This window comes from Bombina bombina, unplaced genomic scaffold, assembly GCF_027579735.1.
Source record: "Bombina bombina isolate aBomBom1 unplaced genomic scaffold, aBomBom1.pri scaffold_1075, whole genome shotgun sequence".
Lineage (NCBI taxonomy): Eukaryota > Metazoa > Chordata > Amphibia > Anura > Bombinatoridae > Bombina > Bombina bombina.
The window spans coordinates 47966-71955 of NW_026511724.1; the positions used below are offsets into that span (position 1 = coordinate 47966).

At 37.8% G+C, this 23990-nt stretch overlaps 1 protein-coding gene across 1 annotated transcript in view; it reads right to left on the reverse strand.

Moving 5' to 3' along the window:
* Positions 1-16062, reverse strand: part of LOC128643919 (katanin p80 WD40 repeat-containing subunit B1) — a 43384-nt gene extending 27322 nt beyond the window's left edge. The window contains exons 1-4 of the mRNA XM_053696692.1: positions 16011-16062; positions 12774-12904; positions 12576-12693; positions 12213-12313 (exon numbers count right to left, since the gene is read on the reverse strand). Of these exons, the coding sequence (XP_053552667.1) occupies positions 12213-12313; positions 12576-12693; positions 12774-12904; positions 16011-16050 (390 nt within the window). The 5' untranslated portion in view covers positions 16051-16062. The remainder of the gene's footprint in view (positions 1-12212; positions 12314-12575; positions 12694-12773; positions 12905-16010) is intronic.
* Between the last annotated feature and the right edge of the window lie 7928 nt (positions 16063-23990).

Consider the following 23990-nt stretch of genomic DNA (forward strand, 5'->3'; position numbering starts at 1 on the left):
TAAGTCTTCCAAACTCGATAATCTTTCTAGAGACAGATTTACGAGCTTGTAACATAGTATTAATCACTGAGTCAGAGAAACCTCTATGACTTAGCACTAAGCGCTCAATTTCCATACCTTCAAATTTAATGATTTGAGATCCTGATGGAAAAACGGACCTTGAGACAGTAGGTCCGGCTTTCACGGAAGTGGCCAAGGATGGCAACTGAAGATCCGAACAAGATCCGCATACCAAAACCTGTGAGGCCAAGCTGGAGCCACCAGCAACACAAACTATTGTTCCATGATGATTTTGGAGATCACTCTCGGAAGAACTAGAGGCGGGAAAATATAAGCAGGATGATAACACCAAGGAAGTGTCAAAGCATCCACTGCTTCCGCCTGGACATCCCTGGACAGGTATCTGGGAAGTTTCTTGCTTAGATGAGAAGCCATCAGATTTCTCTCTGGAAGACCCCACATCTGAACAATCTGAGAAAACACATCTGGATGGAGGGACCACTCCCCCGGATGTAAAGTCTGACGGATGAGATAATCCGCCTCCCAATTGTCTACACCTGGGATATGCACCGCAGAGATTAGACAGGAGCTGGATTCCGCCCAAGCAAGTATCCGAGATACTTCTCTCATAGCTTGGGGACTGAGTCCCACCCTGATGATCGACATATGCCACAGTTGTGATATTGTCTGTCTGAAAACAAATGAACGGCTCTCTCTTCAACAGAGGCCAAAACTAAAGAGCTCTGAGAATTGCACGGAGTTCTAAAATATTGATTGGTAATCTCGCCACTTGAGATTTCCAAACCCCTTGTGCTGTCAGAGATCCCCAAACAGCTCCCCAACCTGAAAGACTTGCATCTGTAGTGACCACAGTCCAGGTTGGCCAAACAAAAGAAGCCCCTTGAACTAAACGCTGGTGATTTAACCACCACGAGAGAGTGTCGAACATTGGGATTTAAGGATATTAATTGCGATATCTTTGTATAATCCCTGCACCATTGATTCAGCATACAAAGCTGGAGAGGTCTCATGTGAAAACGAGCAAAAGGAATCGCTTCCGATGCTGCAGTCATGAGGCCTAAAACTTCCATGCACATAGTGTCATGAACCAAGCCTCCAGACTAAAAAGAAAAAGAAAAAGTCTGGGAGGCATTCTGCTAAGAAGGGCTGTGTGGGGATTTGAACCTGTAGCTCTGTGGTTGCTATTTCTGTTTGCTTACATGTTGAGCCACAGCCAGTTCTAGCAATAGCAAGGAACTTAAAAGATCTGATAAATAACTATTTGCCTTATATGTTATTACACCTGTGCAACACACAGGTTTTCTCAATTCTGGAATTAATCAGAACCAACCCTGTGCAAAACCTCCCTATTTAAGGATGGCTTTTAGTCTGCATTAGTGTCTTCACATTGGATCTGTTTTGTCAAGTCAGAACCTGTTTCCTGTACTTCTTTGGAGAAAGATTTCACCTTTGCACCTGTTTACAAGGTATTACCAGGAGAAAGCCTTTACCTTTAAACCTGTTACCAATCTACAAGTTTGTATCCTGCCTTGTGCAATTCCTGCACTCAGCTATAACCAGGAGAAAGACTTTACCTTTAAACCTGTTACCAGTTCACAAGTTTGTTTCCTGCCTTGTGCAATTCCTGCACTCAGCTATAACCAGGAGAAAGACTTTACCTTTACACCTGTTACCAGTTCACAAGTCTGTTTCCTGCCTTGTGCAATTCTTGCACTCAGCAATTACCAGGAGAAAGACTTTACCTTTAAACCTGTTACCAGTTTGCAAGTTTGTTTCCTGCCTTGTGCAATTCCTGCACTCAGCAATTACCAGGAGAAAGACTTTACCTTTAAACCTGCTTACAAGTTGTTTTCTGCCTTGTGCTAATCTTACATTTCAGTTATTATCAGGAGAAAGACTTTCCTTTTTGAATCTGCATCTCTGCTTACTAGTTTTGTTTATTTTCACTCCTGCTGTATGTGGTCTTAACATACCTGAGTAGCATATTTAAATATTCTGCAAGTATTTGCTTAAACAAAGTATTTTGTTTAAATAAGTTTGTTTTCATTTTCAATCAGTATGGCTTCTACTAATCATCCTTTAAAGCAACTGTTCCAGACAATGAGGCTCTCACATGATATCCTGAGACAGAACATGACACATAGCCACTGAAGGGAATGACAGACTGAAGGTGCCGACAGGCTGCAACCAATTTCAAACGTCTCTTGTCTGTTAGAGAGACAGAGAGTCATGGACACTGAATCTATCTGGAAGCCTAAAAAGGTGACCCTTGTCTGAGGAATCAAGAAACTTTTTGGTAAATTGATCCTCCAACCATGTTTTCGATGAAACAACACTAGTTGATTCGTGTGAGATTCTGCAGAACGTAAAGACTGAGCTAGTACCAAGATATCGTCCAAATAAGGACCGCAATACCCTGTTCTCTGGTTACAGAGAGCAGGGCACCGAGAACCTTTGAAAAGATTCTTGGAGCTGTTGCTAGGCCAAATGGAAGAGCATCAAATTGTTAATGCTTGTCTAGAAAAGAGAATCTCAGGAACTGATGATAATGATCTGGATGAATCGGAATATGAAGGTATGCATCCTGCAAGTCTATTGTGGACATATAATGTCCTTGCTGAACAAAAGGCAGAATAGTTCTTACAGTCACCATCTTGAAAGTTGGTACTCTTACATAACGATTCAAAATTTTCAGATCCAGAACTGCTCTGAATCAGTTTTCCTTCTTTGGGACAATGAATAGATTTGAATAAAACCCCAGACCTTGTCCCTGAAAAGGTACTGGCATGATTACCCCTGAAACCTCCAGGTCTGAAACACACTTCAGGAAAGCCTGAGCTTTTACTGGATTTGCTGGGATACGTGAGAGAAAAAAAATCTTCTCACAGGAGGTCTTACTCTGAATCCTATTAGATACCCCTGAGAGACAATGCTCTGAATCCATTGATTTTGGACAGAATTTATCCAAACATCCATGAAAAACCTTAATCTGCCCCCTACCAGCTGAGCTGGAATGAGGGCCGCACCTTCATGCGGACTTAGGGGCTGACTTTGGTTTCTTAAATGGCTTGGATTTACTCCAATTTGAGGAAGGCTTCCAATTGGAGACAGATTCCTTGAGGGAAGGATTAGATTTTTGTTATTTATATTGATGAAAGGAACGAAAACGATTAGAAGCCTTAGATTTACCCTTAGGTTTTTTTATCCTGAGGCAAAAAAACATAATTTATGTAAGAATTTGGCAAGAGTCCATGAGCTAGTGACGTATGGGATATACATTCCTACCAGGAGAGGCAAAGTTTCCCAAACCTTAAAATGCCTATAAATACACCCCCCACCACACCCACAATTCAGTTTAACGAATAGCCAAGAAGTGGGGTGATAAGAAAGGAGCGAAAGCATCAACAAGGTATTGGAATAATTGTGCTTTATACAAAAAAATCATAACCACCATAAAAAGGGTGGGTCTCATGGACTCTTGCCAATATGAAAGAAATGAATTTATCAGGTAAATTCTTACATAAATTATGTTTTCTTTCATGTAATTGGCAAGAGTCCATGAGCTAGTGTCGTATGGGATAGCAAATACCCAAGATGTGGAACTCCACGTAAGAGTCACTAGAGAGGGAGGGATAAAAATAAAGACAACCAATTCCGCTGAAAAATTAATCCACAACCCAAATCAAAAGTTTTAATCTCAATAATGAAAAAAAACTGAAATTATAAGCAGAAGAATCAAACTGAAACAGCTGCCTGAAGTACTTTTCTACCAAAAACTACTTCTGAAGAAGAGAAAACATCAAAATGGTAGAATTTAGTAAAAGTATGCAAAGAAGACCAAGTTGCTGCTTTGCAAATCTGATCAACAGAAGCTTCATTCTTAAAAGCCCTGTAAGTAGAAACTGATCTAGTAGAATGAGCCGTAATCCTCGGAGGCGGGGATTTACCCGATTCCAAATAACCATGATGAATCAAAAGCTTTAACCAAGATGCCAAAGAAATGTCAGAAGCCTTCTGACCTTTCCTAGAACCAGAAAAGATAACAGACTAGAAGTCTTTCGGAAATCTTTAGTAGCTTCATTATAATATTTCAAAGCTCTTTCCACATCCAAAGAATGTAAAGATCTCTCCAGAGAATTCTTAGGATTAGGACACAACGACGAGACAACAATTTCTCTACTAATGTTGTTGGAATTCACAACTTTAGGTAAAAATTTAAATGAAGTCCGCAAAACCGCCTTATCCTGATGAAAAAAAAAAAATCAGAAAAGGAGACTCACAAGAAAGAGCAGATAATTCAGAAACTCTTCTAGCAGAAGAGATGGCCAAAAGGAACAATACTTTCCAAGAAAGTAATTTAATATCCAGAGAATGCATAGGTTCAAACGGAGGAGCCTGTAAAGCCCTCAGAACCAAATTAAGACTCAAGGAGGAGAGATTGACTTAATGACAGGCTTGATACGAACCAAAGCCTGTACAAAACAATGAATATCAGGAAGATTAGCAAGAACAGAAAGAGCAGATATTTGTCCTTTCAAAGAACTTGCAGACAAACCCTTATCCAAACCATCCTGAAGAAACTGTAAAATTCTAGGAATTCTAAAAGAATGCCAAGAGAATTTATGAGAAGAACACCATGAAATGTAAGTCTTCCAAACTCGGTAATAAATCTTTCTAGACACAGATTTACGAGCCTGCAACATAGTATTAATCACCGAGTCAGAGAAACCTCTATGACTAAGCACTAAACGTTCAATCTCCATACCTTCAAATTTAATGATTTGAGATCCTGATGGAAAAACGGACCTTGAGATAGAAGGTCTGGCCTTAACTGAAGTGGTCAAGGTTGGCAACTGGACATCCGAACAAGATCCGCATACCAAAACCTGTGTGGCCATGCTGAAACCACCAGCAGTACAAATGAACGCTCCATTATGATTTTGGAAATCACTCTTGGAAGAAGAACTAGAGGCGGAAAGATATAAGCAGGTTGATAACTCCAAGGAAGTGTCAACGCATTCACTGCTTCCACCTGAGGATCCCTGGACCTGGACAGATACCTGGGAAGTTTACCGTTTAGATGAGAAGCCATCAGATCTATTTCTGGAAACCCCCACATCTGAACAATCTGAAAAAACACATCTGGGTGAAGAGACCACTCTCCCGGATGTAAAGTCTGGCGTCTGAGATAATCCGCTTCCCAATGGTCTATACCTGGTATATGGACCGCAGAAATTAGATCCAAGATACTTCTTTCATAGCTTGAGGACTGTAAGTCCCACTTTGATGATTGACATACGCCACGGTTGTGACATTGTCTGTCTGAAAACAAATAAACGATTCTCTCTTAAGAAGAGGCCAAAACTGAAGAGCTCTGAGAATCGCACGGAGTTCCAAAATATTGATTGGTAATCTCGCCTCTTGAGATTTCCAAACCCCCTGTGCTGTCAGAGATCCCCAGACAGCTCCCCAACCTGAAAGACTCGCATCTGTTGTGATCACAGTCCAGGCTTAACAAAAAAGAGAGGCCCCTTGAACTAAACGATGGTGATCTAACCGCCAAGTCAGAGATAGTCGAATATTGGGATTTAAGTATATTAATTGTGATATATTTGTATAATCCCTGCACCATTGGTTCAGCATACAAAGCTGAAGAGGTCTCATGTGAAAACGAGCAAAGGGGATCGTGTCCAATGCTGCAGTCATGAGACCTAAAACCTCCATGCACATAGCTACTGAAGGGAATGATTGAGACTGAAGGTTTCGACAAGCTGCAACCAATTTCAGACGTCTCTTGTCTGTTAGAGACAAAGTCATGGATACTGAATCTATTTGGAAACCTAAAAAAGGTTACCCTTGTCTGAGGAATCAAAGAACTTTTTGGTAAATTGATCCTCCAACCATGTCTTTGAAGAAACACTAGTTGATTCGTGTGAGATTCTGCAGAACGTAAAGACTGAGCAAGTACCAAGATATCGTCCAAATAAGGAAACACCGCAATACCCCACTCTCTGATTACAGAGAGTAGGGCACCGAGAACCTTTGAAAAGATCCTTGGAGCTGTTGCTAGGCCAAAAGGAAGAGCAACAAATTGGTAATGCCTGTCTAGAAAAGAGAATCTCAGGAACTGATAGTGATCTGGATGAATCGGAATATGAAGATATGCATCCTGTAAGTCTATTGTAGACATATAATGCCCTTGCTGAACAAAAGGCAGAATAGTCCTTATAGTCACCATTTTGAATGTAGGTATTCTTACATAACTATTCAAAATTTAGATCCAGAACTGGTCTGAAAGAATTCTCCTTCTTTGGAACAATGAACAGATTTGAATAAAACCCCAGACCCCTGGCACAATTACCCCAGATAACTCCAGGTCTGAAACACACTTCAGGAAAGCCTGAGCCTTTACTGGGTTCACTGGAATGCGTGAGAGAAAGAAAATTCTCACAGGCAGTCTTACTTTGAAACCTATTCTGTACCCTTGAGAAATAATGTTCTGAATCCAATGATTTTGGATTGAATTGATCCAAACATCCTTGTAAAATCTTAGTCTGCCCCCTACCAGCTGTGCTGGAATGAGGGCCGCACCTTTATGCGGACTTGGGGGCCGATTTTGATTTTTTAAATGGCTTGGATTTATTCCAGACTGGAGAAGGCTTCCAATTGGAAACCGTTCCCTTAGGGGAAGGGTCAGGTTTCTGTTCCTTATTTTGACGAAAGGAACGAAAACGTTTAGCAGCCCTAAATTTACCCTTAGATTTTTTATCCTGAGACAAAAAAGCTCCCTTCCCCCCAGTGACAGTTGAAATAATAGAATCCAACTGAGAACCAAATAATTTATTACCTTGGAAAGAGAGATAGCAACGTCGATTTAGAAGTCATATCAGCATTCCAAGATTTAAGCCATAAAGCTCTTCTAGCTAATATAGCTAAAGACATATCTGACATCAATTCTAATGATATCAAAAATGGCATCACAAATGAAATTATTAGCATGTTGAATTAGCTTAACAATGCTATACACGTTATGATCTGGTACTTGTTGTGCTAAAGTTTCCAACCAAAAGGTGGAAGCAGCAGCAACATCAGCCAAAGAAATAGCAGGCCTAAGAAGATGACCTGAACATAAATAAGCCTTTCTTAGATAAGATTCAAGTTTCCTATCTAAAGGATCTTTAAAAGAAGTACTATCTGCCGTAGGAATAGTAGTACGTTTAGCAAGAGTAGAGATGGCCCCATCAACTTTGGGGATCTTTTCCCAAAACTCCAATCTATCAGTCGGCAAAGGATACAGTTTCTTAAACCTTGAAGGAGGAGTAAAAGAAGTACCCAGTCTATTCCATTCCCTAGAAATTACATCTGAAATAGCATCAGGAACTGGAAAAAACTCTGGAATAAGTACATGAGGTTTAAAAACCGAATTTAAAAGTTTACTGGTTTTAATATCAAGAGGACTAGTCTCCTCCATATCTAATGTAATCAACACCTCTTTTAATAAGGAACGAATATACTCCATTTTAAATAAGTATGAAGATTTGTCAGTGTCAATATTTGAGGCAGAATCTTCTGAACCAGACAGATCCTCATCAGAGATAGATAAATCAGAATGCTGTCGGTCACTTAAAAATTCATCAATTTTATGAGAAGTTTTAAAAGACCTTTTACGTTTATTAGAAGGTGGTATGACAGACAAAGCCTTCTGAAGGGAATTAGAAACAAATTCTCTCACATTAACAGGAATATCCTGAGCATTAGATGTTGAAGGAACAACAGGTAATGGATTACTACTAATGGAAATAGTGTCTGCATTTGAAAGTTTATCATGACAACTAACACAAACTACAGCCGGAGGAACAGTTACCACAAGTTTACAACAAATGCACTTAGCTTTGGTAGAACCGACATCAGGAAGCAGGATTCCAATAGTAGATTCAGAGACAGGGTCAGATTGAGACATCTTGCAATATGTAATAGAAAAAATTAACAATTTCCTTATATGACAGTTTCAGGAATGGGAAAAAATGCAAACAAAATAAGCCTCTGGAAACCAGAAGCAAAATGAAATAAAGACTTAAATAATGTCAAAAATCTGGCGCCAAGTATGACACCCACAACTGACAAAATATTTTTTGGCGCCAAGAACGTCTGCAACAAACACGAGCGTCATAGATGACGCAACTACGTGAAAACTCTCGGCGCCAACTAAGACGCCGGAAATGACGAAATTACGTCAACAAACTTAATTCTCGCGCCAAAAAAGTCTGGCGCCAAGAATGAATAAATTATAGCATTTTGCGCTCCCGCGAGCCTAACAGCCTGCAATTTAGAAAAGAGTCAAATTGAAAAATTTCAGGTAAGTTTTTAATATGCATTTCCCGAAATGAAACTGACAGTCTGCAAGAAGGAAATATACTGATTAACCTGAATCATAGCAAATATAAGTACAAAACATATATTTAGAACTTTACATATAAAAGTGCCAAACCATAGCTGAGAGGGTCTTAAATAAATGAAAACATACTTAACTTACTTCACCACCTCCATAGGAGGCAAAGTTTGTAAAACTGAAATTGTGGGTGTGGTGGGGGGTGTATTTATAGGCATTTTAAGGTTTGGGAAACTTTGCCCCTCCTGGTAGGAATGTATATCCCATACGTCACTAGCTCATGGACTCTTGCCAATTACATGAAAGAAAACTCCCTTTGCCCCCAGTAACAGTTGAAATAATAAAATCCAACTTAGAACCAAATAAATTATTACCTTGGAAAGAAAGAGATAGTAATCTAGACTTAGATGTCATATCAGCATTCCAAGATTTAAGCCACAAAGCTCTTCTAGCCAAAATAGCTAAAGACATGGATCTAACATCAATTTTGATAATATCAAAAATGGCATCACAAATAAAATGATTAGCATGTTGCAGCAAGCTAACAATGCTAGATATCTCAGAATCCAATTCTTGTTGTGCTAAATTCTCCAACCAAAATGTTGAAGCAGCCGCAACATCAGCCAAAGAAATTGCAGGCCTGAGAAGATGACCTGAATATAAATAGGCTTTCCTTAGATAAGATTCAAGTTTCCTATCTAAAAGAAGTACTGTCTTCCATAGGAATAGTGGTACGTTTAGCAAGAGTAGAAATAGCCCCATCAACTTTGGGGATCTTTTCCCAAAACTCTATTGAAATTGCTGGCAAAGGATACAATTATTTTAAACCTTGAAGAAGGAATAAAAGAAGTACCCAGCTTATTCCATTCCTTAGAAATCATATCAGAAAAAGCATCAGGAATAGGAAAAACCTCTGGAGTAACCACAGGAGGTTTAAAAACAGCATTTAAACGTTTACTAGTCTTAACGTCAAGAGGACTGGCTTCCTCAATATCCAAAGTAATTAACACTTCTTTTAAAAAGAACGAATATACTCCATTTTAAATAAATAAGTAGATTTGTCAGTGTCAATATCTGAGGAAGGATCTTCTGAATCTGATAGATCCTCATCAGAGGAGGATAAATCATTATGTTGTCGGTCATTTGAAATTTCATCAACTTTATGAGAAGTTTTAAAAGACCTTTTACGTTTATTAGAAGGCGGAAATGCAGACAAAGCCTTCTGAATAGAATCAGTAACAAATTCATAGGTATATCATGTACATTAGAAGTTGAAGGAAATGCAACCGGCAATGTACTATTACTGATGGACACACTATCTGCATGTAAAAAAGTTTATCATGACAACTATTACAAATTTCCACAATCTTACAACAAATGCACTTAGCTTTGGTAGAACCGATGTCAGGCAGCAAAGTTCCAACAGATACTTCTGAGACAGGATCAGATTGAGACATCTTGCAAAATATAAAAGAAAAAAACAACATATAAAGCAAAATGATCAATTTCCTTATATGACAGTTTTAGGAATGGGAAAAAAATGCAAAAAGCATAGCCCTCTGACATAGAGAAAAGCAAGAGGCAAAAAGCAATGTAACTGAAAATTGTTTGGCGCAAACAACATCCGGAAATGACACACTCGCGTCACTTACGACACAACCATGTGTAAAGACTCGGCATCAACTACGACGCCGGAAATGACGAACTTTCGTCAACGAACGTACTTTTGCGCCAAAAAATTCTCATACCAAGAATGACGCAATAAAGTCTAGCATTTGGCGCACCCGAGGGCCTAATACTGCCCGCAATCTGCAAGAAAAATGTAGTCAATTTTTTAAAAAAAAGACACTAAACCTCAGGTAAGAAAAATATTTCTTATATTTCTTTAAAAAAATGTTTATTTTCCCCAAATATGAAACTGACAGTCTGCACAAGGAAATACATGAACCTGACTTATGGCAAATATAAGTACAATACATAAATTTAGAACTTTATATAAATGCATAAAGTGCCAAACCATAGCTGGGGTGTCTTAAGTAATAAAAAACACACTTACCAAAAAGACACCCATCCACATAAAGCAGATAGCCAAACCAGTACTGAAACAGTTATTAGTAGAGGTAATGGTATATGAGAGTATATTGTCGATCTGAAAAGGGAGGTAGGAGATGAATCTCTACGACCCATAGAGAACCTATGAAATAGATCCCAGTTAGGAAAATCATTGCATTCAATAGGTGATACTCCCTTCACATCCCTCTGACATTCGCTGTACTCTTAGAGGAATCAGGCTTCAAAATGCTGAGAAGCGCATGTCAACATAGAAATCTAGCACAAAACTTACTTCACCACCTCCATAGGAGGCAAAGTTTGTAAAACTAAATTGAGGGTGTGATGAGGGGTGTATTTATAGGCATTTTGAGGTTTGGGAAACTTTGCCCCTCCTGGTAGGATTGTATATCCCATACGTCACTAGCTCATGGACTCTTGCCAATTACATGAAAGAAATGTACTTTTGCAATGTCTTTTTAAGAAATTGTTGATTATTCAGTTCTACTGTATATGGCTTGGACACTATGGCCTATCATTGGCTGTAGAGGCTGCAGTCTAGTTTTGAGGGGAAGAAAAAACTGATCTGTATAAATATCAATGCTGCAAATACAATATTAAAACATGACTATTTTAAATACCAGCCTGTATGCTTTCAGGGACATTAAAGGAATTACTTATCACTTTAATGTCCCTAAACTTACCCCACCTCACTAAAATGCTGGGGGTGGGGGGTTAATTTGTTGTTGCTTTTCTTTAAATAAGAAACAGACAAACATGAAATATAACACAAAAGGTACTGAAATATCACAATTTATAACAATTTGGACATTATATGGTCTAGCTTATTATACTTTTTTTTCTTGCTATTCAAAGGAATAATGCTACTTAAAAATAAAGACCATGTGTTAAACACCCACAAACCCTCTCTCAAGCAGCTCAAAAAAAAAAAAAAAAAAAAAAAAAAAAAAATGTATAGCACCCGTAACCTTTCATACACACAAACCTCAACACATACACATAAAACCTCAAAAGACAACCCAGAAGGGGCACCTCCTTTAAATTAAAAATGTGCAAACTGTGCACATGGGTCACTGCTACCGCAGCGGTGACTAAAATTAACAATGTGCAATGTTTTTTTTTTTAAATTATATAAATTGTGGTTATTGCACTAAAAAGGAGGAAGAATACTAACACTTAAAAGCCACAGTAGCCGGGTGGGTGCAGTGTAATATTTTCTAATATTAAAGCACAAATTAACTGCATAATTTTACATAAATGTATTTAATGATTATCTGTGAGATATATATATATATATATATATATATATATATATATATATATATATATATATATATATATATATATACATATACATATATATACATATACACACACACATACACACACATATATACATACACATACATACACACACAAATATATATTACACACACACACAGTGTTCTGTATTTAATGGGCAAACCACCAGGCTAAAAGTTAAGACAGTATTAAGTCAATAATTGTTTTCAATTTATTTGCACAAATTATTAACATTAAATCAATGTATATTAAAATTATGCAATTAACTTGAGCTTTTTAGACAGCTCAATAACGATTATAAATAACAGATAATTGTATAATATTGTGAAGTATTACTCTACCTCCACCGGCAACTTCATGCCACACACACACTAATTTAAAAATGTACATCATTAGTTTTATGGGACCATTTGCCTTGTTCTAAAGTTACCTTGATATTTGTGTCTATGGAGCCAGATGCCACATACTCCCCATGTGGATGAAAGTCCAGACTGCAAATGTTTGCTTTATGTCCCATTAATGTTCTCAGACCTGAAAGAGAAAAATTGTGACATGAACACCATCTTCATAGTCTATAATTCTGTATTCATCACATAGTATTTTACTGAGAATACAACCACACTTTGAAGATAAATGTTTCTACACACTACCATAAATGATAACATTTCTTTTGTTTTAGCAATCAAAAGGTTTCCAATTAAAAATTAAAACAAGTTCACATCCAATCCCAAAAAAGAAGGTCTGAAGCATAGATTTTTTGACCCTCACCCAACCATGGGCATCAATCACTTACTCTTGGCAGCTTCCAAGTCCCATACCCGCAGGGACCCAGACTGTGATCCAGCCACTATCAGCTGTTCAGAGGAGTTAAAGCACATGCTCTCCACTGGAGACGTATGTCCTGTGAGACTCTGCAAGAAGAAAAATGAACTTAGTAATGGACAGGGCTATGATGGAGAAGGCAGAGTAGAAACTGGATAAAGGATCTCACCATAATGCAGTTGGGTTTGTTAACGGACCACAAATTGACACGACAGTCTTCGCCTCCTGTGGCCATGAGACGACCTGAACTTTTTCCCAAAGCCAAAGCAGATACATTGCTGGCATGGGCAACAATTTCTTCTAGAAGATTAATGTAAAGAAGAGTTAGATGCAAAACGCATAATCACAGCACAATACATACTGATCAAGACAAATCTCTCTACATAAAACGGATTAAATATCCCTGACAAAACACAGGGAAGAGAAATCAAAGAATCTGCATAATCACTCAACTTGCCACATTACCAATAAAACAAGCAGCATTAGTATGGATATGTGAACATTGCTCCGTGGTTTGTTTGTTTTTTAAACACTACTGTCTCAAAATCTTTCCGCTGTGATGACTGAAAGCAGACACTGCCCTATAGGGAGTGCATTAAAAGCATACTTGTTCAGTGTTTATTCTTGACCACTGGAAACAGACCAAAGTTTAAAGATTATCCATTTGGGTGAGCAGGAGCAAGTCAATTAGCAGCTTAGGCTATTAGATATCCGCAAACAGGGATACCCCAAAATTCATGCAAAAAGGTGCCATGCTTCATACACCCACTGTATACAGTTTGTATAAAGCATGTGAAGTAAAGAGATACCTTGTGGCCCCCAAACCTTAAGTTAGGCAAGACTGAAGTAAATGGTTCCACCAACTGTGGCGACTAGAGGTGCCAGAGGATAAACACAACATTTAAACATTACTGAAATACCATTCATGATATATCATGGCATTATTTATGTAATGTGCATTATGGCAGCTATTTCTGTAGTAAAATCCTTAAAGGGACAATCTAGTCCAAAATAAACTTTCATGATTCAGATAGGGAATGTAATATTAAACAACTTTCCAATTTACTTTTATCACCAATTTTGTTTTGTACTCTTGGTATTCTTAGTTGAAAGCTAAACCTAGGAAGGCTCATATGCTAATTTCTTACCTTGAAGGTCGCCTCTTATCTGAATGCATTTTAACAGTTTTTCACCAATAGAGGGCATTAGTTCATCTGTCATATAGATAGCATTGTGCTCACACACGTGGCATTACCTAGGAGTCAGCACTAATTGGCTAAAATGCAAGTCTGTCAAAATAACTTAAATAAGGGGGCAGTTTTCAGAGGCTTAGACACAGGGTAATCACAGAGTGTATTAATATAACTGTGTTGGTTTTGCAAAACTGGGGAATGGGTAATAAAGGGATTATCTATCTTTTAAATCATTACAAATTGTGGTGTAGTGTAGACTTTAAACCTATCTAGCTAAAATGAACTCTATTCTTTACCTACTTCACATGATGAATGTGAGTTTTAGAGCAACATGGCAAAACAAGGACTAATATATATATATACTAGTCCTAAAGCCCGTTCACACGGGCCGTGTTGTGTTATATTTAATCTCTCTCTCTCTCCTGTGCGCCTCCACATGCCGGTCCTCGCGCTGCTTTGTTTTTACGATCAGCTGTGCTGCCGGGTCCTCTCGCTGCTGTCGGGTGGGTGCGCGTGCGATCAGCTGCAAGAGTTTGTCTGAACTGCGCATGACGGCTTCAGACAAACTCTTGTCTTTTATAATATAGGATATATACTCCAAGTAAGTGCACTCTCACTCGCCAACCCTAACATAGACCAGGGTGCTTAGCATGATATTCAGTCAAGATAAGGATAAGCACTCACTGGATTTAAGTACAATAACTATTTATTGGTAGTGACGTTTCGAGGCATTCACCCCTTCCTCAGGTCTGAGGAAGGGGTGAATGCCCTGAAACGTCACTACCAATAAATAGTTATTGTACTTAAATCCAGTGAGTGCTTATCCTTATCTTGACTATATATATATTGTGTATTTTTATTGATGCAAATATAGTACAATACATTCATTCAAATGTATACATAACCATCCTTTGTGTCAATGTCTATTAATTCCAGATTATTTACATCTTTTCTCCCTTACTCAACCTTCCCTTTCAAAAATGTGTCTAGTTCTTATACATGTAGGTAGAGGATTCTTTATATGTTTTCATATTCCTACAAATATGGTGTGTTCTTTATTTTAACTAATATTTACACAATGGTAAATTACAATTTTTAGATTTATTCTGTAGCACAATGCATCAATCATCAAGGCACATGATATCACATTTTTTTCCCTTTCATATAAAAGAAAAAAGTATTTAAACATGTTCACATTTTGCCTATGAGGATAAGTAAGAAGGACACAACTTACAAAGCTAGGAATTTAAAAAGCTTTTACATTACTTTTTATAGTAAAACAAAACTTGGCTAATTCAAAAATGGTTTATATATGTTTTTTTCAATTACGTAAATCCCCAACAAGCAGCACATAGTGTAACAAGTACCATTACAAGCTACAATAGCACAAACATATCTATGGATAAATTATATAGGCATCAGCTTGCTAATCATCAAATAAAACAAAGGGATATTACAAGCAGATGTAAGCAAATGACAAGCAAATAGAGAGAGAAGAATAAATACACCGTTTTGTTAAAGTAGTGGTCGAAAAGCTTATTTTAAATTTAGAAGCCAGCAAACATATTAAGACAGGAGGTGGCAAATTTGTTTGAGAATTAAAAGCCACTCAAAGTGCCAAGAAACCAGTCATATCTTAAGAAGCCAAATAATGATTTCATTATATTTATTAAAGAAAAAGGCCATTGCTCATTGGGATTTTTAAAAGGGATATAATACTGAAATGTTTCAGATGTTTTCTATGCTCTGTCTAAAAGAAAATGTTTTAATTTATTTTTTAAATGTATGTTTCTGTACTGAACAAACTAACTTTCTGTAAAGTCCAAGGACTCGGGAGTACTCAAGCATACATTTCCTATTAGTTTCACTTTAAACAGCTTTTTATTAAATGTTTTCAAACAAAGAATAAAAAAAACAAACATGATCTGTAGTGATTTGGCAGCAGAGGTTTGTGGGAATTGCAGTCCCAGGTATTGAATTGTATGGTACTGTAACCTGGAGGGCAGTTAAAATCTGTAGTGGATTCCAAATGTACATACACACTTCACAAATAAGTTCAAAATCTTGTATCCAGCCACACACACTATAATCATAAATACACATATTTTGAAGCACTCAAAAGAAAATAGTTTCCTTTCGGTATTATCTTGCCAAAAAGACGGACTATTGTACAATGCTGGTAAGCAGACAATAGCATTAAACATAACACTTACGAAGCTTCCATGACGTTTTTGTTGCTCCTGGTGCTGCCATGTTACAGTAAAATAGTTGTGGGATTAGCCCCAGTGGGGTTCCACCCCCCAGGAAACTCTGTTGAACACAGTAGACCCCACAGGACAGCTTGGCACTAGATGTTTACAGAACAGTGCTTTCCAGATTCTAGGAGTAAGAAAATGATATTGCATACATATTATTAGGATACAGCTCTGTGGGCAACACAAAATCTATATTTAGAAACCAAGACTAAAACCTTTTACACAAATCCTTAGAAATGCGCAAACTACAGCTCCATTTACCAAGAATGAGCTGATGAGAACCCTATAAAAAGCAGATCAGTAACAGGAGGAAGGAAGATGCAGAAAAAAAAACAAACGTTACATTACAGGTGTATCTGCAAGCACAATGTTCCCATATTAAGTAGGGGTATCTTTATTATGACATTAAACTATTAGTTAAACAGAGTAGTGAAATAGTGTGTGTGTGTGTGATCAGAAACAGTTTTAGCTTTGCTATATTTAACGTATTTATTTGGCAGATTCTCAATAAAGCTCTCTCAATGGTAAAGAACAGAGTGTTGAATGGATCCCCTTGCATTGTCTCTTTTACAGTAGTTTAGCCTGATTATCACCAAACATATATGTGACATTTATAGAGTTCTTATAGTTAGTGCTTCTAGAGGTGAAACTGAAAATCAGCAGGAGGTGGAATATCACAACATTCTCCTCCCTTTTACTGTTATAAAATTGAGTATCTAGCAACAGGTTCACAGAAAAGGGAAGAAAAAAATATTTTTATCACAGGTGGTATTGTCACAATGGATACAAGAAGAAGGCGGGAAAAACACTGTGGCCAAAACTGCAATTACAATTGGAACAAAAATAAAGGGCTATCCGGCTAGGCGCCAGTTGGAAAGCACGGCTATTGTCTAAGAGGTGGAACCCTCACCTCACAGCAAATAGCGTTCTGCCGTGGGCTACCTGAGCAGCTCAGTGCGACGAACGCTTCCAACAAATAAAGGAGCTTGCACAAACGCTAGTATTTACAATCACTTTAGAGACATGAAACCTAAAATTTGTATTTCACGTTTCAGATAGACCATGCAATTTAATCCACTTTCTAATTTACTTCTATTATCTAATTTCCCTTGTTTTCTTGGTATCCTTTAATGGATATGAAACCCAATTTTTTTTATTTTGTGATTCAGACATAGCATACCACTTTAAAAAAGTTTCCAATTTACTTCTATTATGACATTTTCTTCGTTAGATAGGCATCTCGAGCACTAAATGGCAGGATAGAGTGCTGCCATCTAGTGCTGTTGCAAATGTATAGCATTCTTGTAAAACTGCTGCTATATGGTGCTCTCTAAATGAGCCAGCCCCTAAGCATACGTCCCTGCTTTTCAACAAAAAATTTAAAAAAAAAAAGATAAAAGAAGTAAATGAGAAAGTTGTTTAAAGTCGCATGCTCTATCTGGATCCTGAAAGTAAAATGTTGGGTTTTATATCCCTTTAAAAAGCAGGGGTGCTCGGGAGCTTGTATGCGTCTGGAGCACTATACGGCAGGGAGTTTTGCAGGAGCTTTCCATTTGCAACAGAAATAGATGGCAGCACGATTTCCTGCCACATAGTGCTCCAGACACCAACCTACATTTCTCTTCAACAAAGAATGGGAACGATTTCATAGGAACTAAGCAAATTTGATAGAAGTAAATTAGAATATTTTTTTTTTTTTTAATTGTATGCTCTGTATGAATCACAAACAAAAATGTTGCTTTATATCTCTTTAAACTTTGTTCAGAGCTAAAGACTGGTGTAAATGTTGGATATAACAAATGTATTGCAAAAGTAGTAGCTGTATAGGCTTAAGGCAAATGCAAGTAAAATATAATGACTCCAACAAAGAAACTTTAGGCATTTAGTCCTAGAGGAAAGGCTGAGAATGTTTAAAGGGACCCGACACCCACATTTTGTATTTCACGATTCACACAGAGCATGCAATTTTAAACAACTTTACAATTTACTTCTATTATCAATATGTATTTGTTCTCTTGTTATCCTTTGTTGAAAAAGCAGCGAGGCAAGTTCAGGAGTGGGCACGTGTCTGCAGCACTACATACAGCAACAGTTTTGCAGCAATGCTATACATTAGCGACGAACTTGATTGGCTCATTCTATGCTAAAATAAGGGAGAACGTATAAATGCCTCAGTGCCGAAGGTTAGGATAAACTGGCATTAGCAGAACCATTAGAACATGTGGTCTTGCAGTTAAAGGGCCTTAATACTTGAAAAATGACGTGCTCTAATTTGTATGCGCATGCAATTTTAAGACTATTAAAGGGACAGTACACTGTAAAATTGTTTTTTCATAAATGTATTTTAAATGACTTGTTATACCAACTGCAGAGTATAAAATATTTTAGAAATTGCATTTTCGGGTTTATTTGTGTATCTGAAGTAGCTAGTTTTGTGCTTTGAAACCACAGCCTATTACAATGGGTTGAGCTTCAGGTAATATCAGATCTCATTATGTTATCACTTTTATGTACACACACTTGCTTTCTTATCTTATATTTGTCTGGAACACCAAAGCTCAATACATAGAGAGAACAATGGAAAATTATCATTTTATTACTTAACTATCATGCCCCCACTGAGGGTTTAATCTCTTCTGCTGGCTGTGTTTACTTAGGCTTGTCAATAGCGTATACGCCAGTATCACAACTTTCAGTATAGGTTGGGAAACCACAAGCTAAATCAGCTATTTCAAATGCTGAAATATGAGTAAAGGAGCTACTTGCAACCAATTTAATACACTCTAGCAGGTAAAAAGGATAACTGGGAATAATTTAAAGGTGAAAAAGTTTTTGGGTGAACTGTCCCTTTAACCCTGGACTACTGTGTAAAGGGATTAAACACACGGTGGAAGTGCTGCTTGGAACGGTGGAGCACCAATAGTCCAGGGCAGCATTTCTACTGGGTGTTTTAACCCTTCGTCAGGTTAAACACACAGTAGTGTAGGGTTGATTGTCTTAAAGCGATATGAAATCCAAACATTTTTTTGTGATTCTGATTCAGCCAGAGCATACCATTTTAATAAAGTTCAAATTTACTCCTATTATTAAATCTGCTTCGTCCCTATGATATTCTGTGTTGAAGACATACCTAGGTAGGCATCTGGAGTACTGCGTGGCAGGAAATAGTGCTGCCATCTACTGCCCTTGCAAATGGCTAACATTCTTGCAAAACCGTTGCAATACAGTGCTCCAGAAATGGGCCGGCTCCAAAGTATATGTCTATGCTTTTCAATAAGAGATGCCAAGAGAACGAAGAATGATTAATAATAGAACAAAATTTTAAAGTTGTTTAAAAAAAAGCATGCTCTATCTGAATCATGAAAGAACAAATATGGGTTTCATATCCCTTTAAAATGACATGCTCTAACAAATTAGAGCATGTACTTTTTCAACTATTACAGCCCTTTAATGTTTTCTCTGATCTGAGTATGTGCTTTGAGGGTAGCAACACCAGCCACTAAACAGAAAAAAAATGACATTTTAAAAGGACATTAAACACCTTAAATTTGGGTGAAAATTGCACTTGCCCAACAATCCATAGGAGGTCAAAAAGCAAAGTCTGTAACCTGCAAATCAAGTCTGCAATAGGCAATTTGCAGCATTCTGAAAACCTAGATCACAGTTCTTGCTTATCGGCCTCTCTAGTGAGCGTAGGACAAAGCAGAATTATTAAATAACCATCTAAGAAATGGTTAATTTGCCAGGCATCATCTATAATAATAATAATAATAATAATAATAGGCCAAGTAGGTTTGTCCGACGCAGTCATGCGCAGTAGTGACTGAGCAAGACAAACATACCTGGCCTTAACCCCTTAACGACCAGCGCCGATGCGCAGTAGGAACTGCGAGAGAACGGTGCTGGTTGTTAAGCCCTTAAAGGGCCACTGTAAGTAAATATTTTCTATGCCTGTTACTAACTACCCCAAATACGCTTTTTATCAATAGCATTTCATTAACCTATCCCTACAGTATATCAGAAATCTTGTCTGCAAATGTAATTGTTTTCCAAACCCACTCCGTGGGTATCCTTTGCTCTGTACCAATCCGTTTACAATACCTAGGTTTCAAAATGGCGCTTTAAACACAAAGTTATTGGTTTAAGTTTTTTGAACACTCAGTGCTGAAAATAGTGGGCAGGATAACGTGACATCATCGGCGAATAAAAGATATAACTTTTAGAACGTTATGAAATTTGGTTTTGGAGAAAATATAGGTCAGTAGGTTTTAATTAATGTTTATTAACTTTAATATGTTAGTTGTTTAGCTTAAAAATTATAACAGAAAGTAATCCTTTAAGGACCTCTCTCTGCCGCGATCTCGCTAAAAGTAGCGAGATTGCGCTATTTCTGCATGCAGTCTTGCAGAGTTACCGAAACAGAGAGGGACAGCAGTGGTGGTGTGGGAGGGTTAGGAGGGAGGCGGGTTGGTGGCCCATCGCTGGAGGGGTATATGAACAAGTGTGACGGCTACACTACAGAAAGGTTAAAGGTATGCTAAGAGCGGCAGGGAGATGGAAGGAGAGAGGAGGGGGGAACACTACATAAAAATGTAGTAATTTTCGGCGCTATTGCATATTTGACTTTTCACTTCAAACAGCACTTTGCTCTGGATGCAGTGTTAAGGAAAATTTACACAGTGCAGCCAGAGCACAGCTCTGTTTGCAGAGAACTGTTTAATGAAGAGCAGCGCTGCAAAGTTAAAGCGCTAACAGTTCCTGCATGTGTCATGTCCTTTCTGCACACATGCTGCTTTTTCTGCAATGACATCTCGGATCACTGCATGTGCTACCTTGAGGCATATGCATATAAGCTGGGAGGGCCTGTGCACCAGTATTCAAATACCAAACCGTCTCTGAGAGTCTGCTGTTGTTTGTATGACAAATTAAAAGGGACATTAAATCCAAAAAAAATTATTTCATGATACAGATAGAGCATACCATTTGAAACAACTTTCCAGTTTACTTATATTATCTAATTTACTTTATTCTCTTGCAAACATTTGCTGAATGAGCAGTAATTAACTACTAGGAGCTAGCTGAAAGCCAATGACAAGACGCATATATGTATATATGTGCAGTCACCAATCAGCAGTTTCTGAGCCTATGTATTCTCTTTAACACAGGATACAAAGAGAACAAAACAAATTAAATAGAAATCAATTTGAAAGTTATTTAAAATCTCATGCTCTATCAATCATGAAAGAAAAAAAAATGGGTTACAAGTCCCTTTAAGTATTTATAGGCACAATACACAGCACCACCAGAGTTCAAATACAGGAGCACAAGCCCTCACTGCGTATAAATGCTGTTGAAAAACAGTAATACCTTATGCCAGAATCATTTTTGCTAATCGAAGTATATTATAAAAATGTTTTCAATTAAAATTTAAACTAATCCATGCACATTCCAATTGACCCTTCTATCCCTTTAATTTCACACATATGTTGACAAATTTTCTTCTCTGCCTTGTCCTGTACTAACTTTGTAAAAGTTCCACATATCACATTCTCGTTAAATCCAACGTTCTACCCTCCCTCACGCAGACATCACATTACCACCTGCTAACTCTTCATACAGCAATATAACCCCCTAGTAAAACGATAACCCCATACACACAAGTGCTCCCACCTGCCCCGTTCAGACAAAGTGCTATCCCTCTGGTTCATATTATTGTATGCCCCGTTTACTGTATCCTCTTTACCGACATTACATTTACACACTACTAACTACCCTCATCCTATTATAGACAACAAAACGCCTTCAGACACTTCTAACTAATCTCCACCCAAACAAGTTACTATCCCACGGTCTTATATTACTGTTACTACCCCCGCACGCCTACCGTTTCCGTTCTTCTACCGGTAACTTCAGATAGTTTGGTTTTTGGCACCTGCTTACAAACTGCTTTCTGATTGGCTACTCCCTGACAACCGACTTCAAAACAATTTTTTTTATTAGGGTCCGCCTACTCTCACGAAAACTCGTTACATTCGCGCTGACTAGAGTGTGGCTACGTTGTTATTGGCTGCTCACCGGACGGGGAGGAAGTAAAGGGAAATTTTGAACCTTACAGCTTTATTTGTATTGAAGAACAAATACAATTATCTATGTCTTGTAATGTGTTGTTTATTGTAGTTATGAATAATTTCTGTAAAAAGTAAGGTGTCTTAAAGTGTTATAGTAAGTAATGTGTAAAAGTTTTAACCTTGATATATATTAATGGTAGCACAATAGTTTTTTTAAAAACATAGTTGCCAACATTTAAAAAAAAAATCCAGGGACACTTTGCAGCAGAGCAAGCAAGCGGGTTACTGGAGTATTGACGACCTACTGTTCAACTGCTCCGCCCACTCAGTTCTGCAATCAAAACACACCCATTTGATAGTAATAGTATAATTTAGACTTATCCATAGTTTATTATACAGATTACAGCACCAAGCTCTTACACCTACCCAGTCTCTGGAACACATTCTGGGCATATGGTTATTTTTACAACACAGCATCAAAATTAGAAAGGCAAAAAATATGTTAACCCATTCAATAATAATAACAATATTCCATTAGGAATGAATTATATTTAAATAATACACTATATATATTAATCATCTATCTATCTGTATGTGTGTGTATATACATGCAAACAACAAATGTTGTGCAAAGGAGATTTTCAGGGACATTTCCAGGGACAAAAAAAAATCCAGGGACATACAACAAAATCCAGGGACTGTCCCTGGAAATCAGGGACTGTTGGCAACTATGTAAAAAGTAGAGCAAACAGAAACATAGAAGTAGGTGAATTTAAAATAACTGTGAAGTAGGTTTGCTAGGTGTCCAGTGTTCAACCAGACATTCTACACAAAGATACTGGAAACTTAAAAGCCCCCTGAGATGCAGCTAAATTGTAAATATCTCTAAGCATTACAAATATATCCCAGAGATAAGTACCAGTGCACCTGTTACTGGCAGCCAAGGATAATTAAACAAAATAGATCTAATGTGTGTTGCTGGCAAATCAGATGTTAAAATACTGCTTTGTGTGCTGCGTGTAGCTGCTGTGGTAAAATTAATTATTTATGGTTTTACTGGGAACCATTGGGGACACTGCTCAGTGTATGCTACTGGTAAAGAGGTCAGACCAATGCTGTGTGTGTGTTACTGGCAGTCAAAGAGGTAAAATAAAATGTAAAATAATTGATTTGCTATACTGGCAGCCAAGAGGATACAATCACTACTCAGCTGTAAGGGTCCGTTGTGTGACCCCTATCCTTCCCCCAGTGTGCAGTCACCTACAGGTCGTCCTGTATTTGTGTTGTTGTAGACAGCTGGCAACACAACTAAAAAAGATCTTTAACCTTTTAATGCCATTATGCCGTTCTATTCCGTCATAATTACACTGGGCTTTAGTGCCGTTATGACGAAATAGAACATCATAACTGTTGGCTGTCCTAAAGCCAACGGCGCTTCCCATGATGTGATCGCTGTCTGGAGGGCGTTCCTTGCATCACAGGGACGCCCCCTGACAAATTAACCCTGTCATCAAAGGGTTATTAATGGTAACCATATATAACAGTTCTGACCAACTTCCTAATACATAGGAGAACAACTAAATATTTTATAAGACACATACAGTATACATTTTAAGCTATGAAACACACTAACAATATATTCTTTAAAATGGCCAGTTTAAATTGCAGGTATCTGGTCTTCTTTGAGCTATGACCACCCCAAAGCACACATTTTTAGTTCTGCCTTTTTTCCGGGGCAGTAAAAACAATGACTCATATTCTTAGTAGTTTCTTTTCTTGGGGCCACAAAAACTAGTGCAGAAGGCTGCATGTGGGCCACTGGCTACCAGTAGGCCATCACTGTTGTATACCACATTATTAGTTGGGGTGG